The sequence below is a fragment of the Sparus aurata genome, chromosome 18 (genome assembly GCF_900880675.1).
Source record: "Sparus aurata chromosome 18, fSpaAur1.1, whole genome shotgun sequence".
Taxonomy (NCBI): domain Eukaryota; kingdom Metazoa; phylum Chordata; class Actinopteri; order Spariformes; family Sparidae; genus Sparus; species Sparus aurata.
In genome coordinates this window covers 16,029,003-16,054,792 of record NC_044204.1, presented here as the reverse complement: position 1 = coordinate 16,054,792, position 25,790 = coordinate 16,029,003, and the positions used below count along the sequence as shown (strand labels likewise).

Here is a 25,790-nt window from a genome sequence, read left to right as displayed (position 1 = left end):
ATGAGAACTCTTCATTCGAGCGATGGGATATTCAGGAAGTTAATTTAAAGACGACGGTGACACGCTCGTTTGTTTTGATGTCAGACTGTGGGAAGACGGCTGAAAGTGTAGAGGAGATGCGAGATTAACTTCTAATGAAACTTCCCCTCAAGGACAACGCGTCGTTAGTCTTCACCGCCAAAGGAAAATGAACAATTTTGTCCGAGTGTGGCTTCTCCTCCTGGTTCTTCACACACTGGCACTTGCCGTTGTAGCAAGAAGAGGTAACGTTAGAGTTGGCACATTTTGAATAGCTAGCTAGCAAAACTTCACAAAGTGTCACTAACATGTGAAGTCCACACGGGAATGTTGATTAATAGACTAGTTGTCCTATTATTTCTTGATTTATTTATTTGCTTGTCTGAACAGTAAATCTCAGTAACTAGCTTTTATTCAATTATCATTAACGTTATGTGTATTTAGTGGCTAGAGAGAGCTAACTTTAATGTAACTCACTCACTCACTCACTCACTCGTTCTTTGTAAGTTTTTGGGTACTTCCAACTTTTGTCTGTGGAATTTGTTATACTTGTTATACGTCTAACTTTCATTTAGTACACTCCTGTTGCTGTATTAAGGTGTTTTTCTTTTTAAGTTGGATGATTTTGCCGTCACCTGCAATTGAACATCTCTAGTAGTAATCTGGAAACTATTCCTCTGCTGTGTCCTTCATAGGTTCATTTAAAGGCTACAAATATATGGACATTTTTATTTTATTTAACTGGTTGTGTTTGCTTTCAGAGAGGAGAAATGTCCTGTTCATCATAGCGGATGATTTGCGGACATCGTTGGGCTGCTACGGGGACACTGTGGCAAAATCACCTAACATCGACCAACTGGCATCCAAAAGCCAAGTTTTTCTCAACGCATATGCACAGGTGTGTTGGTGTTGTATGGGTGTATCATCAAATCCGATGCAAGACTAATTGTGTCGTATTGTGTCTTCGGAATGTTTGAAAGTGTTTTTTTCCTCTTCCAGCAAGCTGTCTGTGCTCCCAGTCGTACGTCCATGTTGACCAGTCGCAGACCGGACACGACCAGGCTCTACGACTTCAACTCCTACTGGAGGGTCCATTCTGGAAACTACACCACCATGCCGCAGTACTTTAAATCTAAGGGATACTTCACCATGTCTGTGGGCAAGGTATTCCATCCAGGTAAGATTAATAATAAGCATTTTTGATAAAATGCTAGGTGGACACAGCGGCACATTTGGGAAGGGAAATTGATCCCTGCTCAATATATACTTTTGTAACTGCAGAGAGAACCACAGATTTACTGCTGAGCTGCATTTTCAAAAAGAACCCACACTGCAAGAATTTGTTGTTTATGGAGAGAAAGTCTTGACATTTTTGTCTGTCCAATTGTATGGTGCTAACAATGGTTGTGTTGTATTTCTTAAGGTATTGCCTCTAATCACACTGATGACTACCCCTACAGCTGGTCCATCCCTGCCTACCACCCAGCTTCGTTTAGATTTGAGAAAAAAAAGGTATGAATAGGAAACAATATTTTTACATGCTTATAATGTTAAGTCAATATTGTATCACTTTAGCTAGATAAAAATGTAGCTTGAAGGGATGCCACCCTTCTCCTCACCCGTACAACTCTGCCTTTTAGATTATTGGTGTAACTGGTAGTTTTTTTTTTTTGAATCAACATTTGCATTTGAAAGCATGATGTAGAATAACAATTTTCTTCTCATTAAGGCCAGGATTTTAGGTCATGCCACTTGACCTTGTTTCTCTTAACATCTCCCAATTATTTGCTAGATATGATCCAGCGTAGTGGATCTGAAAATCTCAGGGAGAACATTAAAACTCCCCACAGAAAGAGGCCCAGAACCTTCTTTCTCTGAGTGATAGCCACTGCACTACATTGCCTTAAGTCGTTACTGTATGTCTGGGTCTAATTTTTAGTGTGAAGGAAATTTAGGAAATGGTCCTTACAAAGGAGGAAATCACTGCTCAGTTTCACTAAGGGGGATAAATGCAGATCTTAAACAGATACTTCTGCCAGACTGTATCTGGGTCAATGTTGACATCATCAAGATAAACAGGTGCAGCTGCAGCTCCATCATTACAATAAGTGGTGGTTGCAGCTCCGTCTGCCGACCCAGCGCCAGCTGAAGGTCCGTCAGTGGAGCCAGAGGCAGCTGAAGCTCTGTCGTCACTGGCACTTTCATGGTGGAGAGGAAGTCGGATGCTATACAGATCGTAAAGCTTCTTGAGGCAAATTTGTGAAATTGGGCTACATGAATAGAATTTGACTTGACAATTGGTAAAACAAGCTGTGCCTGTTTAGAAATGGAAGTAGCAGCAGTTCCTGATTTCTCCTCATTTCTGGGAGTAGTTGTGTCTCTGACTCCATCACATAAGTCAGTGGCCACTCCAAGTCTGTAATTACCCGATACCCTAAATTCTAAATCCTAGCAGTGACTGTTCATAGTGTGACTTTCGGTTGTTTGGATTCTAATTTTTTTCCCAGATGTGTAAAGGAGAGGATGGTGAACTCCATGCCAACTTGCTGTGTGCAGTGAACGTGACGGAGCAGCCAGGGAGAACCCTCCCTGACCTGGAGAGCACAGATGAGGCAGTCAGGTTACTGAAGAGTCGCGTCGGCGATGACACTCCTTTTTTGTTGGCTGTGGGCTTTCACAAACCACACATACCCTTCAGGATACCACAGGTACATGACTTCTATCAACACCTGTACAACCTCTGTACACTACCTGGAACATAACATGCACAATGGTTAGATAATAGTTACAGTGATGCAGTAATTTCTTAAAAACCAGCATTGATACTGGCTGCAGGTGGCTGTCTCAGGCTTCCACCCAGTCACAGAGGTGCTGCTGGCTTGTTTCAAGAAGCTCAGGAGGTTTTGACTTTATTGTATTAAAGTGCTGCTCTTGGTTTTTATTTTTTTAAACTCAAGCTTGACGGAGCTGTTTAACAGATGAGTAGTTAACTAAGATTGTTAGATAGATAGATAGATAGATAGATAGATAGATAGATAGATAGATAGATAGATAGATAGATAGATAGATAGATAGATAGATAACTTTATTTATCCCTGAGGGGAAATTAGGTCATCGTAGCAGCGGTACAATACAATCAGAAATACAAAATATAAAATACAATAAGAGTACAGTATCGCAATTTAAAACACTATATACAATAAGATGCTTAGCAGTTCCAGATGAATATTAAATAATATTAAATATTAAATATTAAATACTGGGCAGAATGGAACTAAGTGGATTTTAAGGTGCAAGATAAAGAGAGAAAGGTGCATTTTTATTTACAGTGGTAAGATTAAGTAATATGTCACTTAAATTATGTGAGTGTATTTCCTGAGCGTTGCTGTGAAGCGTTGTAGAGTCTGATGGCACCAGGTAGGAATGATTTCCTGTGCCGTTCTTTAAGGCAGCGAGGTTGAATGAGTCTATTGCTGAAGCTGCTCTTAAGCTTGTCCAGGGTTTCGTGGAGGGGATGAGAGACATTGTCCATGATCACCAGCAGTTTTGCCAGCATCCTGTGCTCCACCACCTCCTCCAGGGTGACAAGTTTAGAGCCAACAACAGACCCTGCCTTCTTTATGAGTTTGTTTAGTCTGTTTGCGTCTTTAGCTTTGATGCCCGCACCCCAGGACACCACAGCGAAGAAGATGGTGCTTGCGACAACAGACTGATAAAACATCTGAAGCATCCGGTTGCAGACATTAAAGGACCTGAGCCTCCTCAGGAAGTAAAGCCGGCTCAGGCCCTTCTTGTAGACTGCCTCCGTGTTTGCCGTCCACTCCAGTTTATCGTCCAGCACCACACCCAGGTACTTGTAAGAGTCCACAATGTTGATGTCTGTCCCACCAATGCAGACTGGAGAGGGCGGGGGCTTGTTCCTCCTAAAGTCCACCACCATCTCTTTCGTCTTCGCCACTTTCAGCTGCAGGTGGTTCTCCTCACACCATTTGACAAAATTGCCGACCAGGTCCCTGTACTCATCCTCCCTCCCACCCTCTACACGCCCCACAATGGCTGTGTCATCAGAGAATTTCTGCAGATGACACGACTCAGTGCGGTACTTAAAATCTGCAGTGTAGGTGGTGAAGAGGAAGGGCGACAGCACAGTTCCCTGGGGGGCGCCGATGTTGCTGATCAGACGGTCAGACACACAGTTTTGTAATCTCACATACTGTGGCCTGCCCGTCAGATAGTCATTAACCCATGTGACGAGAGGAGAATCCACCTGCATGTTCTCCAGTTTGGCCTTCAGCAGCTTGGGCTGGATGGTGTTAAAGGCGCTGGAGAAGTCGAAGAACATGACGCGGACAGCAGTGTTGGGTCTATCCAGGGAGGAGTAGGCTTCCTGCAGCATGTAAATGAGTGCATCATCAACCCCAACATGGGGCTGATATGCAAATTGTAGGGGGTCCTGTGATGGGCACACTAGGGGTCTGAGGTGTGCAAGAACCAGCCTCTCCATGACCTTCATAATGTGAGAGGTCAGTGCAATCGGCCTGTAGTCATCCAGTGCCACAGGATGTCCTTTTTTGGGCACTGGAACAAGGCAGGATGTTTTCCAGAGCACTGGCACTCTCTGAAGGTGGAGGCTCAGGTTAAAGAGGTGCTGGAGAACTCCACAGAGCTGGCCGGCACAGGCCTTCAGCACGCGAGGGCTGATGCGGTCCGGTCCAGCAGCTTTTCTCTGATTGAGCCTCTCCAGCTCTCTCCTCACCTGGCTGGCTGTGATGTTAAGTCCAGACTGGGGGGTGGGGGGTAGTGCAGAGTGGTGACTGCTGCAAGAGTTTGTAGGCAGCAGTGGGGGAAGTGCGAGGGTCCTGGGGGAGGGGGGTGTGAGAAAGTCTGTGGTGGGGGCCAGCAGGGAGGTGGGGGGAGGGGGAGCAGGAGGTGGCGAAACCTGGTGTCTGCTGTTATCACACTTGAAAGTCCTGAACCATGTCTGAACAAAGTTTCATGTTTTTGTTACATTGTATAGATCTGGTTAGTTTTGGTTGCGCACTGCAATCACGTCAGCTGTCGGAACAGCCCAGATGTAATTGTTGAAATGGTGGAAGTAATAGACAAAATGTGTAAACGGGTAGGTGGAAAATCATAGTGTATCTGTGTGTTTTGCATTTTAATGCTGTTTAAATTAACACTGTATGGCTATTTGAAAAAATATGTCCTTGGTTTATTTTTATGGCTGTAATTCTGTCATATTAAAGGCCAAATTGGATGTAGAAAGTAACTCTGGACTAGACTCCTCTTGCATGTCAGAGCAAAATCATAACTTCCTATATTTGGTCAAGAAGTCCGATCCTTACAAAATGTTTTCACTCTTTTAACACCATCAGTTTCGGAGATATTAATCAATTTAAATTTGAGTCATCCTTAAATGGACTAGATGTACAACATTCTTAGTGATTTTGTTTAGTGGCTGGAAAAAAGCTTATGTGGTTATAACATATAAGAACAAGTGAATTTGTTAATGTTGGGCCTCATGCAAGAAGCAATATGCAAGCAATTTTCTTCTTCTTTGTGTGTAGCCATTATTTGGGCCAGACAGGACCGCTGTTACAACCACCGGAACGCACGCACCCGCCCGTGGCACAACGCACAACTGGAGTGCTGAAGGCCAAGTGGATGTGCCTTGATACTGTGTTTTTGGCGTTCCAGTAATGCCAGTGCTGACACTGTTTTATTTGATTTCACAACACTTCAATTCACTGCTGCCGAAATTATCTACTCATCACTACCCTTTTTGATGGCATCTCTCCAATAACTGTCAGTGTTGGAATTTTTGCACATGGCTCAACATCTGCCCTTATATGGTGTTTAGTGGGAATCATATATGCTTATTACAATCAGCTACCTGCTTCTTATTTACGATCAAGTTGGATTCATCATTCAGCACACCTGGGTTAGAGCAGATTTAGAACGTTTGGTGCATCTGCAGTTGAATTGTTATTTTAATAGAAAATAAAAGAAATGTAATAGAAAGTTGCTGCACGCGGCCCAATGTTTACAGAACAGCTGGTAAAATGCTTGATATCTGTATCGGTTGACTGTATCGGAGCAACAGTTTAGTATCACAGTGGTCAATGGTGTCATTTGTTCATTGACACAGCTCTTTACAGTGGCAGTGTAAAAGAGCAATGCATGGATAATCAATCTCCTGTCAGATGATCACATGCTGTAGATGTGTCATATCTAGATGTGTTTGTCGGTTAATTTGCAGACTAAAGCAACAGCTACTGCTTTTTGAGGCGGGTGCCAGTTTAGGACGGGATGATTCTTCTCCATATCCCTGATTTGTTGATTTTTAGTGTTAACATTTTCTTTCAACAGAAATGATGTTGTTGTGGGCTATTAAATCTGATTTGTAAATATTAGCAGATCGTTGGTTTTATGCACTGACAGCTGTCCTTTACTTTTTCAAATTCTTTTAAAAAGGTGTGGGTATTTTGCAACGACTTGATTTTATCCTGCTGGCTTCTTGCATGTTAGGGTTAGGAATATTATTTTCCAAAAGTAAAGACTCCAGAGTTGAACTAAAGTGTCACTCAGAGTATAGATGTTATTCAAATCACAAAATCACCAATCTAATAGCCAATATTCTCTCTTAAATGTACACTGTACGTAGCATAACACACAAGTATTTTTACTGATGATGAAAAGTTTCGATGCTTTTATTTATCCACTATATATTTAGTGGCACATTTTAAACATGTCACTGTCCGGCTGTAATTGACAGTGTTTTTAGTTGACCTAAACCATACCTGTGTAAGGTGTTTTTGTTACTCATCTTATGTCACTGGTGGAGAAGTGAAAGTCATTGTCCGATGGCAAAAGGCAGCTTTGAATGACAGTGTTGCAGTGTATTCTTGGAAAGGAACATGATTGTCAGGAGAAAATAACAAAATAACAGACAGAGGATGAATCATAGTGTTAACATGGAGGAGATGACGTGTGAGCAGCAGAACATTAGAGGAAGAAGTGCCATAAAGTCTGGCCGACAAAGGGAACAAAGTCTTCTGGGCCAGTAGACAATGAAAGCACTGAGGTTTTGTGTGTGTGTGTGTGTGTGTGTGTGTGTGTGTGTGTGTGTGTGTGTGTGTGTGTGTGTGTGTGTGTGTGTGTGTGTGTGTGTGTGTGTGTGTGTGTGTGTGTGTGTGTGTGTGTGTGTGTGTGTGTGTATAAGGGAACTGATCTAGATCTATGAAAGACTGTATTTAGCATGAAGGAGGAAGAGAGCTTGATGAAGTGAAAGTCGAATGAGAGACGAGTGAGATGGATCAGAGATAAAGATGTTTGCCACTGAGTGTAAGTCCAGAGATGAAATGAAAGAAAAGGTCAAGCCAACTATCCCAGTCGGCATGTGATGTGTTCGCTACAAGTGATTCATCTTGTGTCGTCTGGACACGTTCATCTTGGCCAGATTTAAAAAAATTGCAGTTACAGGAGATGATGAAAGTCAATGAAGCTGAAGACGTCTGAGAACATCTGCACTTTTCAAAGGTCTGATGAGTTGAAGTCCTTTTGAAAGTTTCCACGTTGCTAGTCGTAAGGAAAGAGGGAGATCCTGTGTGCTGTAAATTACCAAATATCACAAAGCCTGTAATTTATCTTAAAGGGAGCACTGTGTTGATCGCCGTTTATGTTGCATCTAGTAATTGGAGTTGATCAAAACTCTCCAAAATATCGTTTTGATAACATAGTACTTAAGTAATGAGGCAGGTTCATATTCTGATGACTTAACTTCAGAAACCATCATCTTTAATAACCAGAAAATATCAGGGAATTCCATAAACAATGCATTTTTCCCTCCAAACCTTCATCATGGTTTCTCTGTATTTTCAGTTGTGTACATAAATTATCCTTATTGATAAGTTACAAATTGTATTTTTTTAAATTAATACCTTATGTAATTGTAATTTAAATGCTAAGATTTCTTACACAGAAACACAAAGACTGCAGTCATTGTTTTAATGTAATAACTGTGATTCAGGATAGAAGAGTGCAAGCAAGACCTTTTTAAAAAATAAGGTAGTAAAATCAAGAGGGAACAGAGAAACCATTTCATGTAGATGCTTTTTAAAGATGTGAGCGGTCGGCCTCTGGGAAATAGCAGGAGAGTTCAAAAGTAACACCACAAAGCGCTCCGTCACTTTGTGTTTTCAGCTTTAAACTTTGAGCAGCCAGAAGTCCCTGCTCTGATGATCTGATACTCCTCTAGACGTCAGATGGCCCTGACTATGTAATGATTATATCAATCCTAAAGTGACAGGGAGCCCATAAATATAAGCTAAAGTGGGGAAATGTGTGATCTTGAATTAGTGTTTGTTAAAACCCTCACTGCAGAGTGTTTGGCCGGTTACTGTAGTCGAGGCGGAGCAGATCTACTGAGGCGGACCAACAGAGGTTACACAGGTTGAGGTGTTGTAATAAAAATATGGACTTCTGTTTGAGTCTGGCTTTAACATTGTTGTTTGTTTGGGGAAAGGTTTGACTGGGTGAGTGCTTTTTAATTAACACGGATTTTAGCATTTTGGGCAGACAGGCTTGTTAAATTTAAATAATTTGAAATAAATGATCACAATGTCTGAGCCAAAGAAAGTAATTTCTGTTCTGTCACAATGCAAATCCATCTTTTCAATCAAACTGTGTACTCTGTGAGGCTGTTCTTACTGAACATAATTTAAAACTTGTTGCTTTTCTATCACAGGAGTACCTGAGCTTATATCCCATAGACCAGATGACTCTGGCCCCTGACCCCGACGTCCCTAAACTCCTTCCACCTGTGGCCTACAACCCCTGGTCTGACGTGAGGAGGAGGGATGACGTCCAAAAACTTAATATTAGCTTCCCTTACGGACCCATCCCTAAAGACTTCCAGGTATGATCTGGCTGCTCTCAACAACTTTAAACTCATTTGTTGAAATATACACCTCCCTGAAATATACATTAACAGTGTTCTGTATCGTGTCTTCCAGCTGCGTATCCGTCAGCACTATTACGCTGCTGTGTCTTTTATGGACGCTCAAGTTGGGCGGCTGCTCAGTACTCTTGATCAGCTGGGGCTGGCTGACAGCACTATGGTGGTGTTCACCTCAGATCACGGTCAGTGGGAAGGATTGTGTTTCAGCTAGAAATCAAATGTTGTACATAATCAGACTGTGTTTCCTTTAAATATTCAATAAAAGGAATAACTCTCGTATCGGTTTCAAGGCCTTGGTGCACATTATGTAGGAAGTGGAGTGTTTTGTTCAGGTAAATGTTGCAGATATTGCTGCTCATCTGATCTGTCACCACCCGATGGCAGTGTTGTTACAGAGTATTGTGTTATTGCCTCCCTCCATAGTTATGCTGTCTACTTTTTAAAAAACTTTGTGATTCAGAAACTCACTTTCTTTTAATGTCTCCTTCAGTGAAGGATGTTGGAGTGAATCCTTCCCATTACTGTTTAAAATTGAGCTTTACTGGGAATATATCAAAGGCATAATTTTCAAATATATGATGACTGGGACAAGCATCAGTAAAATGGAATTCCGTTTCTAAAATGTTATTTGGATGATACAGATTCATAGTTTTAGTTGTATTTATTTCTTTACACGCTTCTCGTGTCTCTTTGAATGACCGTCTTTCCCATGATCTCCGCTTCTCCCTCTTTCTGCAGGATGGTCGCTAGGAGAACACGGCGAATGGGCTAAATATTCTAATTTTGATGTGGCAACACACGTCCCACTCATCTTCTACGTTCCTGGAGTCACCCATTACCAGCACAATTGGTTGGGAATGTCTACCTTTCCCTATATTGATGCTCTCACCCAATCGGATCTCAGTTTTAAAAGTAAGGCCCTTATCGTCCTTATATTCACTGATGACATATTGATGAACACGACACATGCACCGTCCTTTTATCATTTAAAAGCGCCATGTGCATCAAGTCACAAAGGGAACTTGGGTTTGATTTAACATTTCTGGCCTTAATTGCTCATATAGACCTTGTTGGAACATGTATCATTATGCCAACTTGACTTTAATGAAGTCTCTGATACACACAGAGATCCCAAAAGTATTTAGACAGGGATACACTTTGATATTTCGCCTCCATCGTTTTTTTACATCAAGTGCAAGTGGTGCAATGATGATGAAATTTAAGAGCAAGGCGTCTAGTAAATTTTTAGTGGATATCTTGACTATTTTTGCTGTCAGCGGCTATGCAAGACTTCCTCTAATTGGCTGACCCCTCTCTCTTCCAGATGACAAAGTAATAAGAAACGTGGTGGAGCTGGTGGATGTTTTTCCGACCGTCTCCTACCAGGCTGGTGGCACCGCACCTGAACCTTGTCCTGATGTTTCTTTCCAGGTATAAATGGATGAAAATTAAATGTATTGCTCGAGTGTGAAATGTTTCACTCATTTAAAATAGAGATTTCTGTCTCAGCCAAGTTTACTCATTTTACTGCATTTTTTAATTAGCTGGCGGCAACGCTGTGGGGAAGGCGATGTCTCTCTGTCTGAAATATCTCAACAATAACAGCTATTGAATGGATTGTCATAAAGTTTAGTGCAAATATCGATGGTGCTTAGAGGAGGAATCCTTATGAATACTGTGAACCTCTTTCTTTTTGTCTGTTAGGCTTAGGAGGTTTATAACCACATACCTATAATGCTAATGAAATTCCCATCAGCCACGGCTGTGCTTTGTGTTTTGTGCCAAATGGCAACTTTAAGCATGCTTACACGCTAAAATTACATGTTGAACGTCGTCTACATTATAATTCAGCATGTTTAGCATTCTAATTGTGGGCATGTCGGCATGCTGGGCTTTCAGCTCGGAGCACTACAAGAGGCTGGTGCTGCGATCATTACATATCTGTCAGACTGTAGTTGCATGTATGAGCAGCAGAGTGGGTCCAGCCTCCCACTTAAATCTCTGAGATGGAGATCTCAGGAATTTCTGACAGCTACGATATCTTCCAGTTGTACATGAGCATCATCAAATTGCTGCGATACGGCAGCAAAGCCACCATCAGTGGTGGTGTTAATGTTGGCTTTTATTGAAAGGAATAAATTCAGCTGATTTCAACTGGGAAGGGACTTTCTAAGGGAATTGCACAAGTGTAGCAATAACCGTGGAAAAACCCTTAAAATAAAAAAAAACAAAACAAACAATACCATTGATGCTTTCGTTATTCTATATGCAGATCGGAAATGTTCTAAATCACTACCAACATTTTCTCCTAGAAATGATTCGTTACTTTAATCACTCAGTTTATTAAACAACGAAAGTGATACATTTTTTAAAGCATATGGAAGTGTATATTTTTAACGTTGAATAAAAAGTCTTAAACGTACAAGGTGAAGTGAAACGTCACAAAGCGCTTATTATACCATTTAAGCCCCTTGCGGACTCACTCAAACACTAGGTGATGTCAGCAAAGTCTGTGAGGGCTCAGGGTGTAAGGCCTCAGGGGGGAATTGGAATTGGGCCTCAGTCTTGATGCATTTAGTTAAAGTGGAAACAGACAACTTCCCACAGACAACCAGATTGCTTTCAGTTGTCCTTCGAGTACCAACAGCACAGGTAAAAAAATCTGAGTTTATTCACACATTCAGTCTATGGAGGAGACATGAGAGCAGACAGAGGTGGTGCCAGGCTGACTGGAGGGTCAGTTGGCTTTCATTTTCCCAGGAGATTTTGTGCCCAGTAGCAGAAAAAATAGCCCAGTCATAGGTTTATAGGAAACCCATCTAAACACTCATTGTGTCATTGTTCTAGAACAATTACATTGTGCAATCAGTATTTACTTCATAGTGGTTGGTTAAAGCAAAAACTTGTATACTGAAATTGAAGCCATTGTAGTAAATGAGTAACTATTGAAGCAAAGATTGTTATCTAAAGCTTAGAAATAAGCGGCAGTCAAACTCGACATGTAATTCGGTGTCATTTTATTTCATGTGCTTCACATTACATCCTTATTTTCTACAAATTGCACCACATGAACAGTCTGAGGACTGAGACCGTTCAGGCATATTTGAGCAGTTATTGCAAATGGCATTGTACTGACATTGCCAAATAAAGTAAATCCAGAAGTAAACTTTCCATTAACCGGCCCAAACATGCCTGATGTGAATATGATCTAACTGACTCCGACATCCATTTCCTTTACTGCTTGGCCTGTTTTCATGCTCTCAGGAGGAGCTGTGCACAGAAGGAAACAACCTGGCCCACACCTTCAGGCACCGGGAGAGAAGAGTGGATGAGGAGGCCGTATCTTTTAGCCAGTACCCTCGGCCCGCTGATACACCACAGGTACCAGAGACGAGTTAATATTTGCATGCAGGCGTGTTATGTGGTTACTTTTAATGGGTTTTAAGGTGCATTTAGAATGTCAAAATGAGTGAAGGTCATGTGTGCCTGCTTGTACCAGAGCTGCCAGCTACAAGCACAAGATCTTAAAATTAACATATCCAGATGAGTGCTGCACCTGCTGTAGGTTAATCTCTGTCAGAACCATTTGGCAGCCTGACTTTAGCTGGTCGGCTCATCTCGCAGGATGAGTCGACCAGCTGTGGATCTGACAGCACTGCACAAAGATTTCTACAGTATAAAGATGCTTTTTATTTTATTTTTTTTAAATCCAATGTTCTCGTTTAGGTGAACTCCGACCTCCCGGACCTTAAAGACATAAAGGTGATGGGATACTCTCTACGCTCCTGGGACTACAGATACACTCTCTGGCTGGGATTCAATCCTAAAACATTTCAGGTTGGTGCATGACGATAATCTCTCCTTTATCTGTCTCTTTTCATTATTTTCCCTCTGTGTGAATGTATGAAGATGGAGAGTTATGCGCATGGGAGTGTGAGAGAGACATCATCCATCTTCTCCGGCGCAATATGGTGGAGACGTCTTCCATGACAGTAACGGATTGTAGTTGTCCGTCATCCATCTGTCTGTCCATCCAGGTGAATGTGTCCGATGTCCACGCTGGAGAGCTGTACATGTTAGCAGGCGACCCCGGTCAGGACAGCAACATCTACAGCAACTCTGACCACAGTGTGGTCATGACAAAGATGGCCAGCCTGCCTCGCGTGAGTAAATTTTTTGAATTCTATTCATTTTCCACTAATTTACTTGTTTACTCCTTCTCTGACTTGCGGTTTCTGTCCAGACGGTGAGTCTGCAGATGAGAATGAGGCTTCAGCTCCTCTACCTCACAGCGGGGATGAAGACGGGTAGAAGGAAGGCGTGATGACGGAAATAAAACACAACAGATGGACGGTCAGGGACGAGTACAAAGGGAAGATGGATGGAAACTTCACTTAGAAAGGGAGAATTTTTCGAATATTTCTTTTAATGAAATGCATACTTGATTCAGTATTATGTGGTGTAGCTATTAATCTTTCAGCCTTGGCTCTTCGGGCTAATGTTCCTTGTTAAGAAGTCATTGGCAGGCAGATCTGGTTTCGACGTGAGTAGTGAAAGTGAATATGCAAGACATTTTACCCTTCAAAGGAGTCAATGTTTCAGTTCAGCTTATTTTTGACTAAGAGGAAAAATCCATATGTGGTTTGTCTTCCTGCTGCTACACACTACAATGTTTCATCGCCTGGCATCTCCACTCCTGCCACCGACGTCTATGTAAACTTGATCATTCACTTGTGAGAGCAGCCAGTTACAAGTTGGTAATTGGTTAATGTTCTTTTATCTGGAGAGTTGGACGAGGAGATCAATTACAGAAGATGACTGGGGCCACTGTAAAAACATTGAGTACTGACTTCTCTTTTCTCAATTCTGACTTTTTACTCGTAAACCTGACTATTTATCTTAGAAACTAAAAACAGAGAAAACATTTATTTTATTTATTTATTTTTGTTACAATGGCCCCAGTCCCCTTCCGTAATATATATACAACTCTCCTGTATATTTGAAGGTGGCCTTGCTAGCTGCCTGCTAGCTAGCAGCCAATTATCTTTGCTAAGCATGAAGCATGAAGACTGGAGACAGTGGAGCCTGCCTCTTCAAAGCTAATTTATTTTGTTTTCATTTGTGTGCAAACAGAAATGTGACAGTGGGAAGTTGAGTTTTCAAGAGCCCACTGCACCCGCAAGTTCCAGCCCTTAATTATCCAAAATAACAGAACTTCTGCGTTTGTGTACAAACAAAAAAAGCTGAGAAAAATTATGAAAACAGGTTGCCATACATTTGTAAATTTTTATCTAAAATCTTCTCTTTTGCTTCCAGTTGTCATGCTAAGCTAAGCTAATTGCCAGCTGTCTTGTATTTAACACGGTGGTATTTATCTGAAGATTCACACCGCAGATATCCGAGCAGCTGACCAAGACGACTTTACTAGGAAACGTCAGTCCCTGAATTGCCCGTCTGATTGGCTGCCTAGTTGAAAGTGTTAACATCACATTTTACAAGCTGCTACCTGCTAACAAGGCTTGTAATCTGAGGGAATATTGAGGAAACCTGAAGAATTAGCTCCTTTGATTAATAGCGACACCAGTTTCCTCTTTTTGGAACAAGTGCTTCTGAGTGTACTATTGATCATCCAGTCTGCTTCAGGTGGAGTCTGTGTACTCTGAAGTACAACAGCTAAAAGGGACCTGCACGGTTTTGTACTGTAGTGTTAAACAATGTGACATTTCTATTTGCACTTGATGTCACTCGCAGCTATTTGCCTCCCTCCTTGTAAACAGTCAGTTCAGATCAATTTGTGGACCCAGAATGGAGCAAGTGAAAGCCACCCATAATAATTCAATGCAAATGAAACTGAGTGCAGCCATGTTTTACTGCTGTTCCAATGCATGAACATTTTGTGCCATGGCAATTTAGAGGAAGGCAATTACAGCTTGAATTTCAGGTCCAACAATGACTGGAAGCCAGCGCAGCCGACAATAAAAGTTGACAGACCAAATCTCCCCGTGTTAATGGGATGCAGATGAATCATGTAATCAGTGCGGTTCCATCACAAGACAGGACGTTCCCGAGATGGAATTGAACTGGCTCCCTTTTTTTTGTGCTTCTTCCCATGGTGACCTCAATGCAACATCTGGAACAATGGATAGAACCAGTGATAAAACTATCCATACTGAAAATGTAAAGATGTACTTATACTTGAGCTCAGTTGCGTCAGAGCAGCCGCAACAAGCTCCAGCTCCAGTTTTCTGAGGGGAAATAAAAAATAAATGCTGCAGAAATAATTCAAATCTACAGCTTGGCAAGGACACACTCTTAATATATTTATGTCTCTGTCGATTGGTTTGCAAAAAGAAAAATAAAGTATTTTTGCGGCAAAAGTTGACTGTGCTTCTTAGTAACTTGCGATCACAACCTCCTCTCCAGTGTTTGTGTCTGTATTCCCGTGTGTGCTGCACAAACACTGTACACTCTGCTGCCCGTCCACACACACACACACACACACCCCACCACCCCGCTGTAACTCATTTTGTGCTCACCCACAGCAGACGTGTAAAGCTGCAGAGTAGTGAGGGGGGCTCCTCTGGGACCTCTCCAGTTTATTCTGTGTTTTCTCCCCTGCCTCCTGCTGTAGCTTCTCTCCTCTGGAGCAGATAATGCAATGCCTTGCTCTTTGGTGCTGGCGGAATTTAAACCGAACTGAGCGTTTCCTAATTTGTGCGTGATTCCACAGAGTCGGTCTGTCCGGGCAACACAAATGGTTAAAAGCCTTGTAATTGCATTTTGAAATATGGTGTGAATTCATTCTCATGCCTTTTGAGTTTTTCACCATTTTCAATTTCTGGGCAATCAAGCAGAACCATGTGTTGAACTCGGCTTATAGTGAAGTCTGTGTGCCGCAAATGAAAAGTCAAAAAATTTCCCGAAGACCAGGGGAGCACTTGACATCCCTACCCTGCCATTTTCACCTCTTGCAATCATTTCTTTGCTTGCTTTTCATTCCAGTTAGGTCTCATTTGCATCCTTTGAACACATCAACATTCACATTTGCTCCAAGGGGCACACTTCAACATTTCTTCATGATCTATTTGTATGTGTACATTTGATTGTTGTACAAAATTGTAAAACATAAAAAAATGATTTTATCGGCAAAATTAAAACCTACATTTACCGATCTTCTTGGCCATAAAAAAACTGTCAACACCACACTGACATGTGATCACCTTTAAAGGCACCCTATGAAGTGGTTGACCACTAGTAGTGCTATGGAGCAATCATTTTTATCATCGGTCGCTGTTCTGTGTGTAGCAGGACGGTGGCACACATATTTGTGTCCTCAGGTTCCTGATATTCCAAGTGCTGTATCGTAGGAAACTGGATGTGTTTTGGTTTTCTTGAAGATGTTTCACTTCTCATCCAAGACTTTCAATGTCATTGATCCTATGGCAACTATTATTAAAATGAGACCACAAGTGACATAAATATATATTACATTTTTTTTTATAGTAGACTGCTGAGGAGGAGTTGAGTGCAGTGGTGTACTGCTGTTTGTTTCAGTACTGGAGCACTACTAAGAGTGAAGTTCTGCTTTGTTTCGCAGGTCAGGTAACCACTCCTCCTACAGCTGCAAATGTACCTAGATTAGTGTATTACAACTGACCACCTGATTAAATGTAGACTGACGTCATCATGTTGAGAATATAATGTTCAACCTGAAGATTGTTTTGAATCATCACATTCATACCTCTTTAATTTTAAACTTTTTAGCTGCTCCAAAATATGAACGAATGTTCTGCTGCATTCTCATCGTTACTGCAGGGGGACGATTTATCCACGAGGACCATTTTCTTGCTTGTGACTCAAAGCCAAGAGTTGACTTTAGCACTCCTTAAAGGGATATACCGGCGTAAATTGAATCCATGGTCTAACACACTGTGACACCAAGTAAGACCCCCACTCAAGAGATCAAGTTTTCTGACCGCTAGCTTATGCAGTTTTAGCAACCTCAGAAAGACAGCACAATAAAGGGAGAGTTCGGGTTTTTTAAGTGGGGTCATGTAAAGTAAAAGGCTATAGTCGGTCTGTTCCCTACTGTAATTACCGATCAGCGCAGCCTCAGTTTGGAGAAGCAGAGAGCCGCTCCAGCCCAGACGTTCAGCTTTGTACTGCAGTGAATGGGGTCCAGATGCAAAGCGAATTTTAATAAAAAAATCAATATCAGTTTATATACCGTAGACATACCGTAGAACCTCGGTATCCCTACCGCTGATACTCTGACCCAAACAGGTGATCTGCGAGCGGCGAAATACAGTGTGAGGACCAGTTGCGCTAACGCGTAGGGATACGGAGGTTCTACGGTTGAAAAAAATTTAGCGCCAAAAGAAAGGGCAGTCTGATGGTGATGTAAAGCGGTGTGAATTTTCTCTACATAACGTACACTTGAACTGATATAGATTTTTTTTAGGTGGGCCTTGTTTTAGGTGCTTAAAATTCACTTTGTATCTGGACTCCGTTCACTGCAGTACAAAGCTGAACGTCTGGGCTGGAGTGGCTCTCTATGCCTCCAACAAGAAACAGCCATCAGAAAGCCACTCGTAGCCACAAATAATGCGCAGAACAGCACCAAACTTCAGCAACAGTACAAATAGGGTCCCGGCACGTAGTTTGAGGCATCAAACATCTGCTAGCTTTGCCGGATTTCACACATCTCGCCACTCTTCTGCAGCAGCTAGCTTGTTGTGGGGAAGCCCTGACGAGTCGAATACCGAGTGCAGTAGAGTTCTGCAGCTCAAGGATGAAAATGTATGATTATTACTCCATGGAAATGCAATCAAAGTTCATATGTGTCTTGCGGTCCAGTTAATAACAGTTATTATCGAGTGCTGACAGGGAAAAGATTGGAATTGAGCATTTCTACCTGCACTCAGTAATCGACTGCAACCCTGCAGGTTTGAGATGCTTCCCTGCTCCGACGCACCTGATCCAAATAATCAGCTCGTTATCGAGCTCTGCTGAACCCTGATAACGAACCATTCATTGGAGGTTACACACAATGACACTGAGGCTACGTTTACACGATGACGGTCTGAACAGAAGACCCAAAAGTGGAGTCGCATCTTCACTTTTTATTCTGCGTTTTCGGGAGGAAATCTGCGTGCAAACGGTGACGCAAAAGTGTGTGGAATTCGATTGGGTATGCATGCCAGGCGGCTAGGTGGTGCTGTGATACACTATCCCACCATCCCCCAGGTCTCGTCCAAAGCCGTCTGGGTCGCCTCCGACCAATTGGTGCATCCAAAATTTGATAGAGGTAATTACAGATCCTTCTTTGTCCAGTAATACTATCTGTACATATCCTGTACATTTCGTGGAAAGACTCCTGTACGTTTATTAGAGCTGCCAGAGCAGCTTGAAGGTCCGATGCATGGAAATAATCCGACATGTTTGTTTATTTCCCTGTACTGGCGCATGTATGTGACGTAAACGCGTACACGACGTGAGCAGATCTGAGCAGAGTTTTGCATTTTGCCAGTGTACACGGAAACGCTGTGGCGGAGCGTATTCAACTTTTCCACTCTGGAGGGTAGTTTGTGTTTTTAAGCCCCCAAAACGCCATCACCGCGTAAATGAAAGGCACTTCTGATAAAATATTTTGTCGTTTTTACCCGCAAGCGTCCTCGTGTAAACGGGGTCTAAATGTATAGTAATAACTTTTGTTTCCAGGAATAATCTTAAGGTCACCTTTAAGGTGGTATATCAAGCTTATGAGCACAGAAAACGATTGCCTTTTTACACACTTCATTAATGTAACCCCAATACTCACTCTACCTTTTGCTCTGTTTCTGGTCTCCACCACCTCCTGATGCAAATCCAGTATATGGCTCTGTAGCTGCTGTGACCGCCGCTTTATTCACCACCTAGCTGCTAACTTTGTGTGCCGGCTGTTTGGTGCTGAGCAGGTGGTGTGCAGCAGGTTCATCGGAGAGTCGTGGTCGTGTTTTGAGATGGAGGTCCGGTCAGTGCAGCTGTTGCCGCTCTCCTTCTACTGGCTGTATTCATGTCAGCCTGTATTTCTGCCTCAGTGGTTTTATCAGATCAATATTTATCATCACAAGCGCTGATCTCTGACCACGATCAAATTGATCTAATAGCAATTACATTACTGTTCACCTACTGTTTTTGCTCTGCCGCTCTCCTGCCTTTTTCTCACTCCGTCCTACCTGATCCGTCTCTCCAATCCATCTTTGTCTCACTCTCATTGTCTATCATTATGTTTCGTACGCTAGTAATCGCATTACCGCCATGGGCTCATATTCTGGCAGGTCACACTGCCTTTCTGTTTATGTTGGCGACATACACAATTACATTAGAGGGGGGGAAGAGTGTGTGCGCAGAAAACCGCTGAGCTCAGCTGCATCATGACGAGGGTTCGTCTCAAGGGTGTGTGTGTGTGTGTGTGTGTGCATTGGTGTGTTAGTGTGTGTGTGACTGTGTGTTTATTATATGTGAATGAATCCAGGAATAGTAAACAAACTGTAGTGTACTCGCTTCCCAAGGACTTGAGGAAGCGGCTCGTGAAGAGTATTTTCTCAGAGGAGCTGTTTTTCACCAGAAACGCTCTTCAACGGCCAAATTAATTTTGTAGACTCGGCTGTCTCCTTCTTTTGAGGCGACTAAGCCGCTTACAGTATTTTATCTGGCCAGCTTTACATTGTAGAGATGCTGTAGGACAGTCATAGCATGCTCCAGCTGGAAGCTTCATATGAAATTATACATTTTGTTTCTCAAAGTAATGGACTGAGACACAGTCATGGTCTGAATGTGAACACAACAAAAGTCAGTTTTTATTCAAATGGACACAAAGTGGTTAGTGCATTAGCCAACACGATGGAGCTAACACGTACATTTATGTATTTCAGCTTTAAAGGCTGATCCTTACTTATTAGTTCACATGCTAGCCTGTGTAGACGGCAAGTTACAAATGTCAGTGCAACACTGAACACATATAATGAGCTGCTGCCATTTTGCTGCTTGTAACAGTCGGAGGCAAACCGACCTGTGCTGTGGTAACAGTAATTATGCTTTCATTCTACATAGGCCATGTCAGTGAGACAGCGTGTGTGATAGCAGGACCGCGACACTGGAACACCTAGATGAGATGCAAACACAATTAATGTTGTTAGTTACACCTGCGACCAACAGGTCAACATGTGAGGGCCGTAACAGCAGCCACATTTGACACTATCTCATAATTGAATGTGCTGATACAGTGTTTCTTTACAAGCTACGTGTCATTTGCTGTATGCGGGGGCGAAAAGGTGATATCAACTACATGAAATTTAAAAGAGCAGTTCCTGAGAGGGACGCTGTAGTGCTGTTACTCTGCTAACGAGGAGCCTGTCTTCATTATCATTTTAACCCAAACCACAATGTTTTCCTAAACCCAGCCAAACTGTGACTGTACGATGAAGTATGATGTATGATGTTTCAGGAACAGTCAGGAGACGCTAACATTCGACCTAGTCTGTAGTTTAGGTTTGGGGATGTGTTGGCCAGCAAGCTACCCACAAGCTAACGTAAAGAGAAACTGTGTAATCCAGTGCAGAGAAAATTGAGACTGGTGACAATTCTAAATGTGTTTTCATTGTGTTCAGTGTGAGAAGTAAAGAAATGTCTATCGCATCCTTTGTTTGAACCAGTAGATTGTGTGTTAGCGATTATCTGGTAATGTGAGGGGGCTCATGCTGCTGTTGACAGAAACTTTGACAGAAAAATCTCACCTCCAGTTCCTTCTGAAGAATAGAAAAGCTTTTGTTGACTGTGTCTCCACTCTCATTCAGACTTATGTACCTTCTGCTTTTGTTTTTTCACACTGCAACACGTTAATCTACATTTTGTTTACGTCTGCTTCCCCGCGAGATCACGTGCCATGATGCCAGGGCTCTGACCCCACAGCCCCACTGTTTATTTAACAGTATAATATTTAACATGACACGTGTCCAAATGCACCAAATTCAACACTGCACTTCCTTGGGTCCTCAGCAACACACCTCTGGAAGTAGATTGGATGTATGTAAAGATAAGCTGCTTTTTGGTTAGATGTTGAAATTACAGTCTTGTTTTCAGTGATACATTTGGGGGAGATCATATTAATTCCAGGATTTGAGGGGTCATGTCCCCCCCCGATATACCCCCGTGGTTGTACGTGCATAACTTTCACAGCGTGGAGGAGCGCTTAAAAACGCAACACTTTAAATGGCTGTTGTTACAAAATGGCGGTGAGAAAAAATGAGGGAGGAATGCTTTTATTTTTCAAAAGAAAACCATTCTTGCCATCTGGGGTTGGCCAGCTTGTTGGGGTTATGCTCTTGTTTTTAATAAAGAAAAGTGCTAAAAAAGAACAAATGCTGCACAGTTCAAATTCTCAGCTTAAAAAACATGCTCGGCGTAAAAAAAGCGTCTTATTGTCCCACACAAAGGCTGTCAACAACATGGATGCGGTGTCTGTGATATCACTTTCTGGACCCTGGACTTTAGATTACTGCCTGATGCATTTTAAATCACCTGCATCAGGCGAGCGACAACAGCTGCCTGCTGCTGTGAGAGCGAAACCGAGTCAGTAAAGTTGGCAGCAGACAGCTAAAACCATAATTACGCTGAAAGTTGTTTGAAAGCTCTGTAAAGCAGAGGGGAGCTGCTGATTCAGGTGGTCATTCTCGGCAGGTTCATCATCACTATGTGTAACCTACAGGATTGTTTTTATGTCTCATTCAATACATTATTATACAAATATTGACTATAGCAGCTGTGTTGTTGAAACACTCCTTTTGAAGGACCCACACACACACACAGGATGTACACAAAACCAGGTTTTTATTTTGGGTGTCATCACCTTTATCAGCAGGATACTGTGTCTTTCTGTACTCTGCAGGGACCCAGAATGTTTTGTCTCTCTCTGTACCACTGTCTCCTTTCCACATTGAGGAAAAATGTCTCTCCACAGCACGCGGAGCATCAAGGAAGCAACCAATTAGAAGTCAGACAAGATGTGATATGTTGGCTGCCAATGTGAAACCAGTCTAATCAGGAGTCATTCAATTAGAGCTGACGAGCTCTTCCCTCGTTAGCGCCGCTGGAGCTGTGAACCGCAGAGCTGTGTAGAGAGCCCTCCCCTGTTTTAACAGTCACTTCTGCAGCGGTTTGCTCTGTCGCCTCGCTGCGAGAAGGCTCCAGTTTTTAACCCGGGGCCCTTCTGTGACCAGCAGCGTAGGTTAACTGGCGACTCTAAATTGCGGCCCATAGGTGTGAGTGAGTGTGTGTCAGCCCTGTGATCGACCTGTCCGTGGCGTAGCTGCATCTTACTCAACGTCAGCCTGGACTGGCTCCAGCCGCCTCCCAAGACCCCCGACGATAAGCAGCTATGAGCTAATTGATGATGGACTGTTAAACACGAGGCAAAGAATGGACGGCAATCTATTAAAAATTGTAGCTCTGCACAATGAGAGAGAGAGATACAGAGAGAGAGAGAGAGAGAGAGGGGGGGGAATTAATTTTCTGATTGGATTTCTTTTAATGAAGTTGAATGTCTGTAATCAACTCTTCGAGGGTAGTGGGCGAGGGAAACCCGTGGTTTCGAAAATAGGGTAAAATGCATTTGTAGTGAAATGTCTATTAAAGCAATTACAGGCTACTTTGGAGAATGAATCTGAAACATCATCAGAAAAATCAGCAGTTCAAACACAGGAGCGGTGTCTTGTTCAGTAGAGCTCGAAGCCTTTGTGCGTACAGCGCCACAGAAATGTTGAAATAATGTTTAGTTTCTCAAACAAGTTTGCCTGTTTATTCATTTCTTTCTTTTGCATTTAAAGCCACATGTGCCTGAATTTATGACCTCTCATGTCAGGACTAATCTGGTCATGTGAGGAGCCAACAGACCCTGAGGAAGTATGGAACATGTCTCCAGTGTTGGAGACATGCAGGGACTCATGGACACATTTTCAGGTGAGTGTTCAGGGACATAATTTATTACAATCAGAGAACTTGATATTATGAGTTGTGCAACCTTTAAATATATTAAACCCTTTGAATGTAAAACCTTTCCACATGATTACACGATAAATTGGAGGCACTTCATTTTACAGGTCCAGATATGTCACGGTGAGGAGGTAGTTTCTTTCTTTCTTTGAAGTTACCCCAAAATGACAGCAATAATTACCTCAACAGTTACTGAAATGACCCATTGTTTAACAACAATAGTCATTTTGCCACTTTCAAACAGTTAATAAAACCTGATCACTTCTGTAATGCACTTCCAGAAAACAACTGATTTCTGCTGAACTTCTGCTGATCACTCGTTTACATTCTGACCAGTTAAACACTTTCTGTGCTTCACACACACTCACACACACAAACGGTCAAAATGTAGATGGATAGAAAACCTACTTTACTTTATTGACTTGCAGACGTTAGGTGGAAGTTTCCTGGAAATTAATTAATGAAACGACTGCTTTTAGTAAAATACCAGAATATAATAATCAAATTATGCTGGATGCTAATTCTGACATGTTTATTATTATAATGGTCACTTCAAAGACATTTAAAAGATGTTAATTGATTATTAACACCTACTGAAATCTGACTTGTAAAGTGAGGTGTTACCGAAATATTTCATGTTAATGACACATTTTTTCTCACTCACAGCTAATAATTCAGTTTTACGGAGGAACTTTAGTTGTTTTTGTTCTGTCAGCATATGATCTTAAGATAAAAATACCCAGCATATCATTCTATCTTGTTATATCAAACCTGTTGCACCTAATTAGCAAGAAAATATGCTATTACCGGTTTACATGTTGATTATACATTATTTCAACTTTAGATGTAAGACAGGCATCCGAGCCGTTCATGCTGGGGTCACAGGGGGTTGTCTGCCATAATATTCACTATTTGCTTGTGTTTGATGGATAACCCGCATTTTATGTAGCCAGGTTACAGAGATTAATTTAAGTTCTGACTGAAGCTGGCCTGCTCACATGCAAAATTGGCCCTTAACTGTTGCTCAAAACAGTAGCAACATTAATCAAATCTCTTCTCATTAGTATTTGTTTCACTTCCGAAGATCTGAAGTCAAGATCTTGACTCCAGACTCCAGCGTTTGCATTTGATTTAAATACATATCCATTTAAAATCAACTCTCCGCTTCTCAATCAGACACTTCATTTAAAAAAACAGCCTGACGCACAGTTCTCTATTCACATCGTCTGTGAGAATATACCATGGGAATAGATAATGAGCTTCTGACAACTTTAAAAGTCTGCCAGCGTGTTGGGACCGCTCAGCCAGCCAGCCGGCCGGCTCTCACAAGGGGAAACTCGCACACTGGCCGTCTTGATCACAGCGCCAGTCCACATGTAAAAATCAATAACGGCAGTGCGCATGAGGCTCTAGTGCTCATGCTACATTAGCTGTGTTTCTACCCAGCTGTCCAAACACACTTTTGAAACATCACAAAGAATAAATCCAGTGTGTTTTAGCTGAGCTGTTGAGACGATGTGGAGATTAAATAATCGAACCCTTACTTAACTATACCACTATTTAACACTTATTTAACATCAATATTATTAACACTCATCAAACTTTACTATCATTCACATTTATTTCACTTTACAATCTTTGAACACCAGCATCAGGGCTAAATTCTGACAATGATACCCATCAGAATACTTGGATTACATTATAGTTGTTATGTAACATGTTAGTTCTGCAATTCAAGTAATCCGTTATTTATCATAAAAGTGATCCGTTACCAAAAAAATTGCTGTCTTTTCCTTTCCTATTGTCACCACAAAAATAACGTACAATCTGGGCGGCCATTAGCTCAGTTGGTAGAGCGGTTGCGCAGAGGTTTTGTCCTCGGCTGCAGAGTTACCGACTGTGGGCTGTAAAGAAGGCAACAAAATGACCATGGAGTCAATACATTCAAAGGTTCATGTACAGTTGGCCACACGTTGTCCTGATAACATAACCAATATGTGCAATGAGTCACAAAGGGATTACACTGTAATATGTGGTAACTCTTAAGTACTCTGATGTGTTACTTCCTCAGTAGATTACGCAGTAACGTAACAAGTGAATTTTTAACGGCAGTAATCTTGTAACTTAATGAGTTACTTTTAAACGTAATGTTAGCCAACAAAGTTGAACACGTATTCAACATCACAGTTATTGACACTTATTTTAGTAGAAGACAATAGTGATCCTTTAAAGTCATCACAGTTTCTCCTGCAGTGTTAGAATCAGGTCAGATTTCAGGGGCTAATCGACACTTATTGCCGCAATATGTGTGTGTCCATCCATACATTTTAGTCTCTGTGTCCACGTGTGTTTTGTGTGTGTGCGCGAGCGTGTGTGTGATGCTGGGCCGTATCTCTGAGAGCTTATTTGACTGCATGGTTACCTATGGCAATTAAACCTATAAATCTAAGCTGTCATTGTGTTGGCCCTTTACCAAGGACACACACACAAGCCTTTATACACACTGACTTTTTATGTCTCAGGGTCTGCAAAAACGCTTCCCACCTCCTGATACATTTAGGGGAAATACTTAATTAGATGGGATTTATATTTTTCACAGAATGAACACTTTAAATTGGACTTTAACACAGGACTCCTTGACTGTCTCCGTCTTTATTCTCCTCATTTTCTCTCTCCCACACTCTGAAGTCCATCCAGCTCTCTTCCACCGCCTCCCTTACTTTTTCAAGACGCACCCTTCTCCTTCTCTCTTGAATTCTAATGCGCGGCTAAATTCAATGAA

General features: G+C 42.0%; 1 protein-coding gene across 1 annotated transcript; it reads left to right on the top strand.

The window, feature by feature from the left end:
* Positions 1-16: 16 nt before the first annotated feature.
* ids (iduronate 2-sulfatase) lies at positions 17-16,148 on the top strand. Its single transcript, XM_030396745.1, has 13 exons — positions 17-263; positions 780-916; positions 1,018-1,195; positions 1,442-1,530; positions 2,526-2,726; positions 8,765-8,935; positions 9,033-9,159; positions 9,716-9,889; positions 10,302-10,408; positions 12,242-12,358; positions 12,704-12,814; positions 13,015-13,140; positions 13,221-16,148. The coding sequence occupies exons 1-13, from the start codon at positions 188-190 to the stop codon at positions 13,299-13,301; spliced, it is 1,695 nt and encodes a 564-aa protein (XP_030252605.1). The 5' UTR covers positions 17-187; the 3' UTR covers positions 13,302-16,148.
* Positions 16,149-25,790: the final 9,642 nt, after the last annotated feature.

Bases quoted from the DNA above. Each gene is read 5' to 3' on its own strand.
- ids (XM_030396745.1), top strand. From the start codon at position 188: ATGAACAATTTTGTCCGAGTGTGGCTTCTCCTCCTGGTTCTTCACACA. The intron at 12,359-12,703 runs GTACCAGAGACG...GTTCTCGTTTAG, and splicing joins GGCCCGCTGATACACCACAG to GTGAACTCCGACCTCCCGGA. The intron at 13,141-13,220 runs GTGAGTAAATTT...GTTTCTGTCCAG, and splicing joins AGATGGCCAGCCTGCCTCGC to ACGGTGAGTCTGCAGATGAG.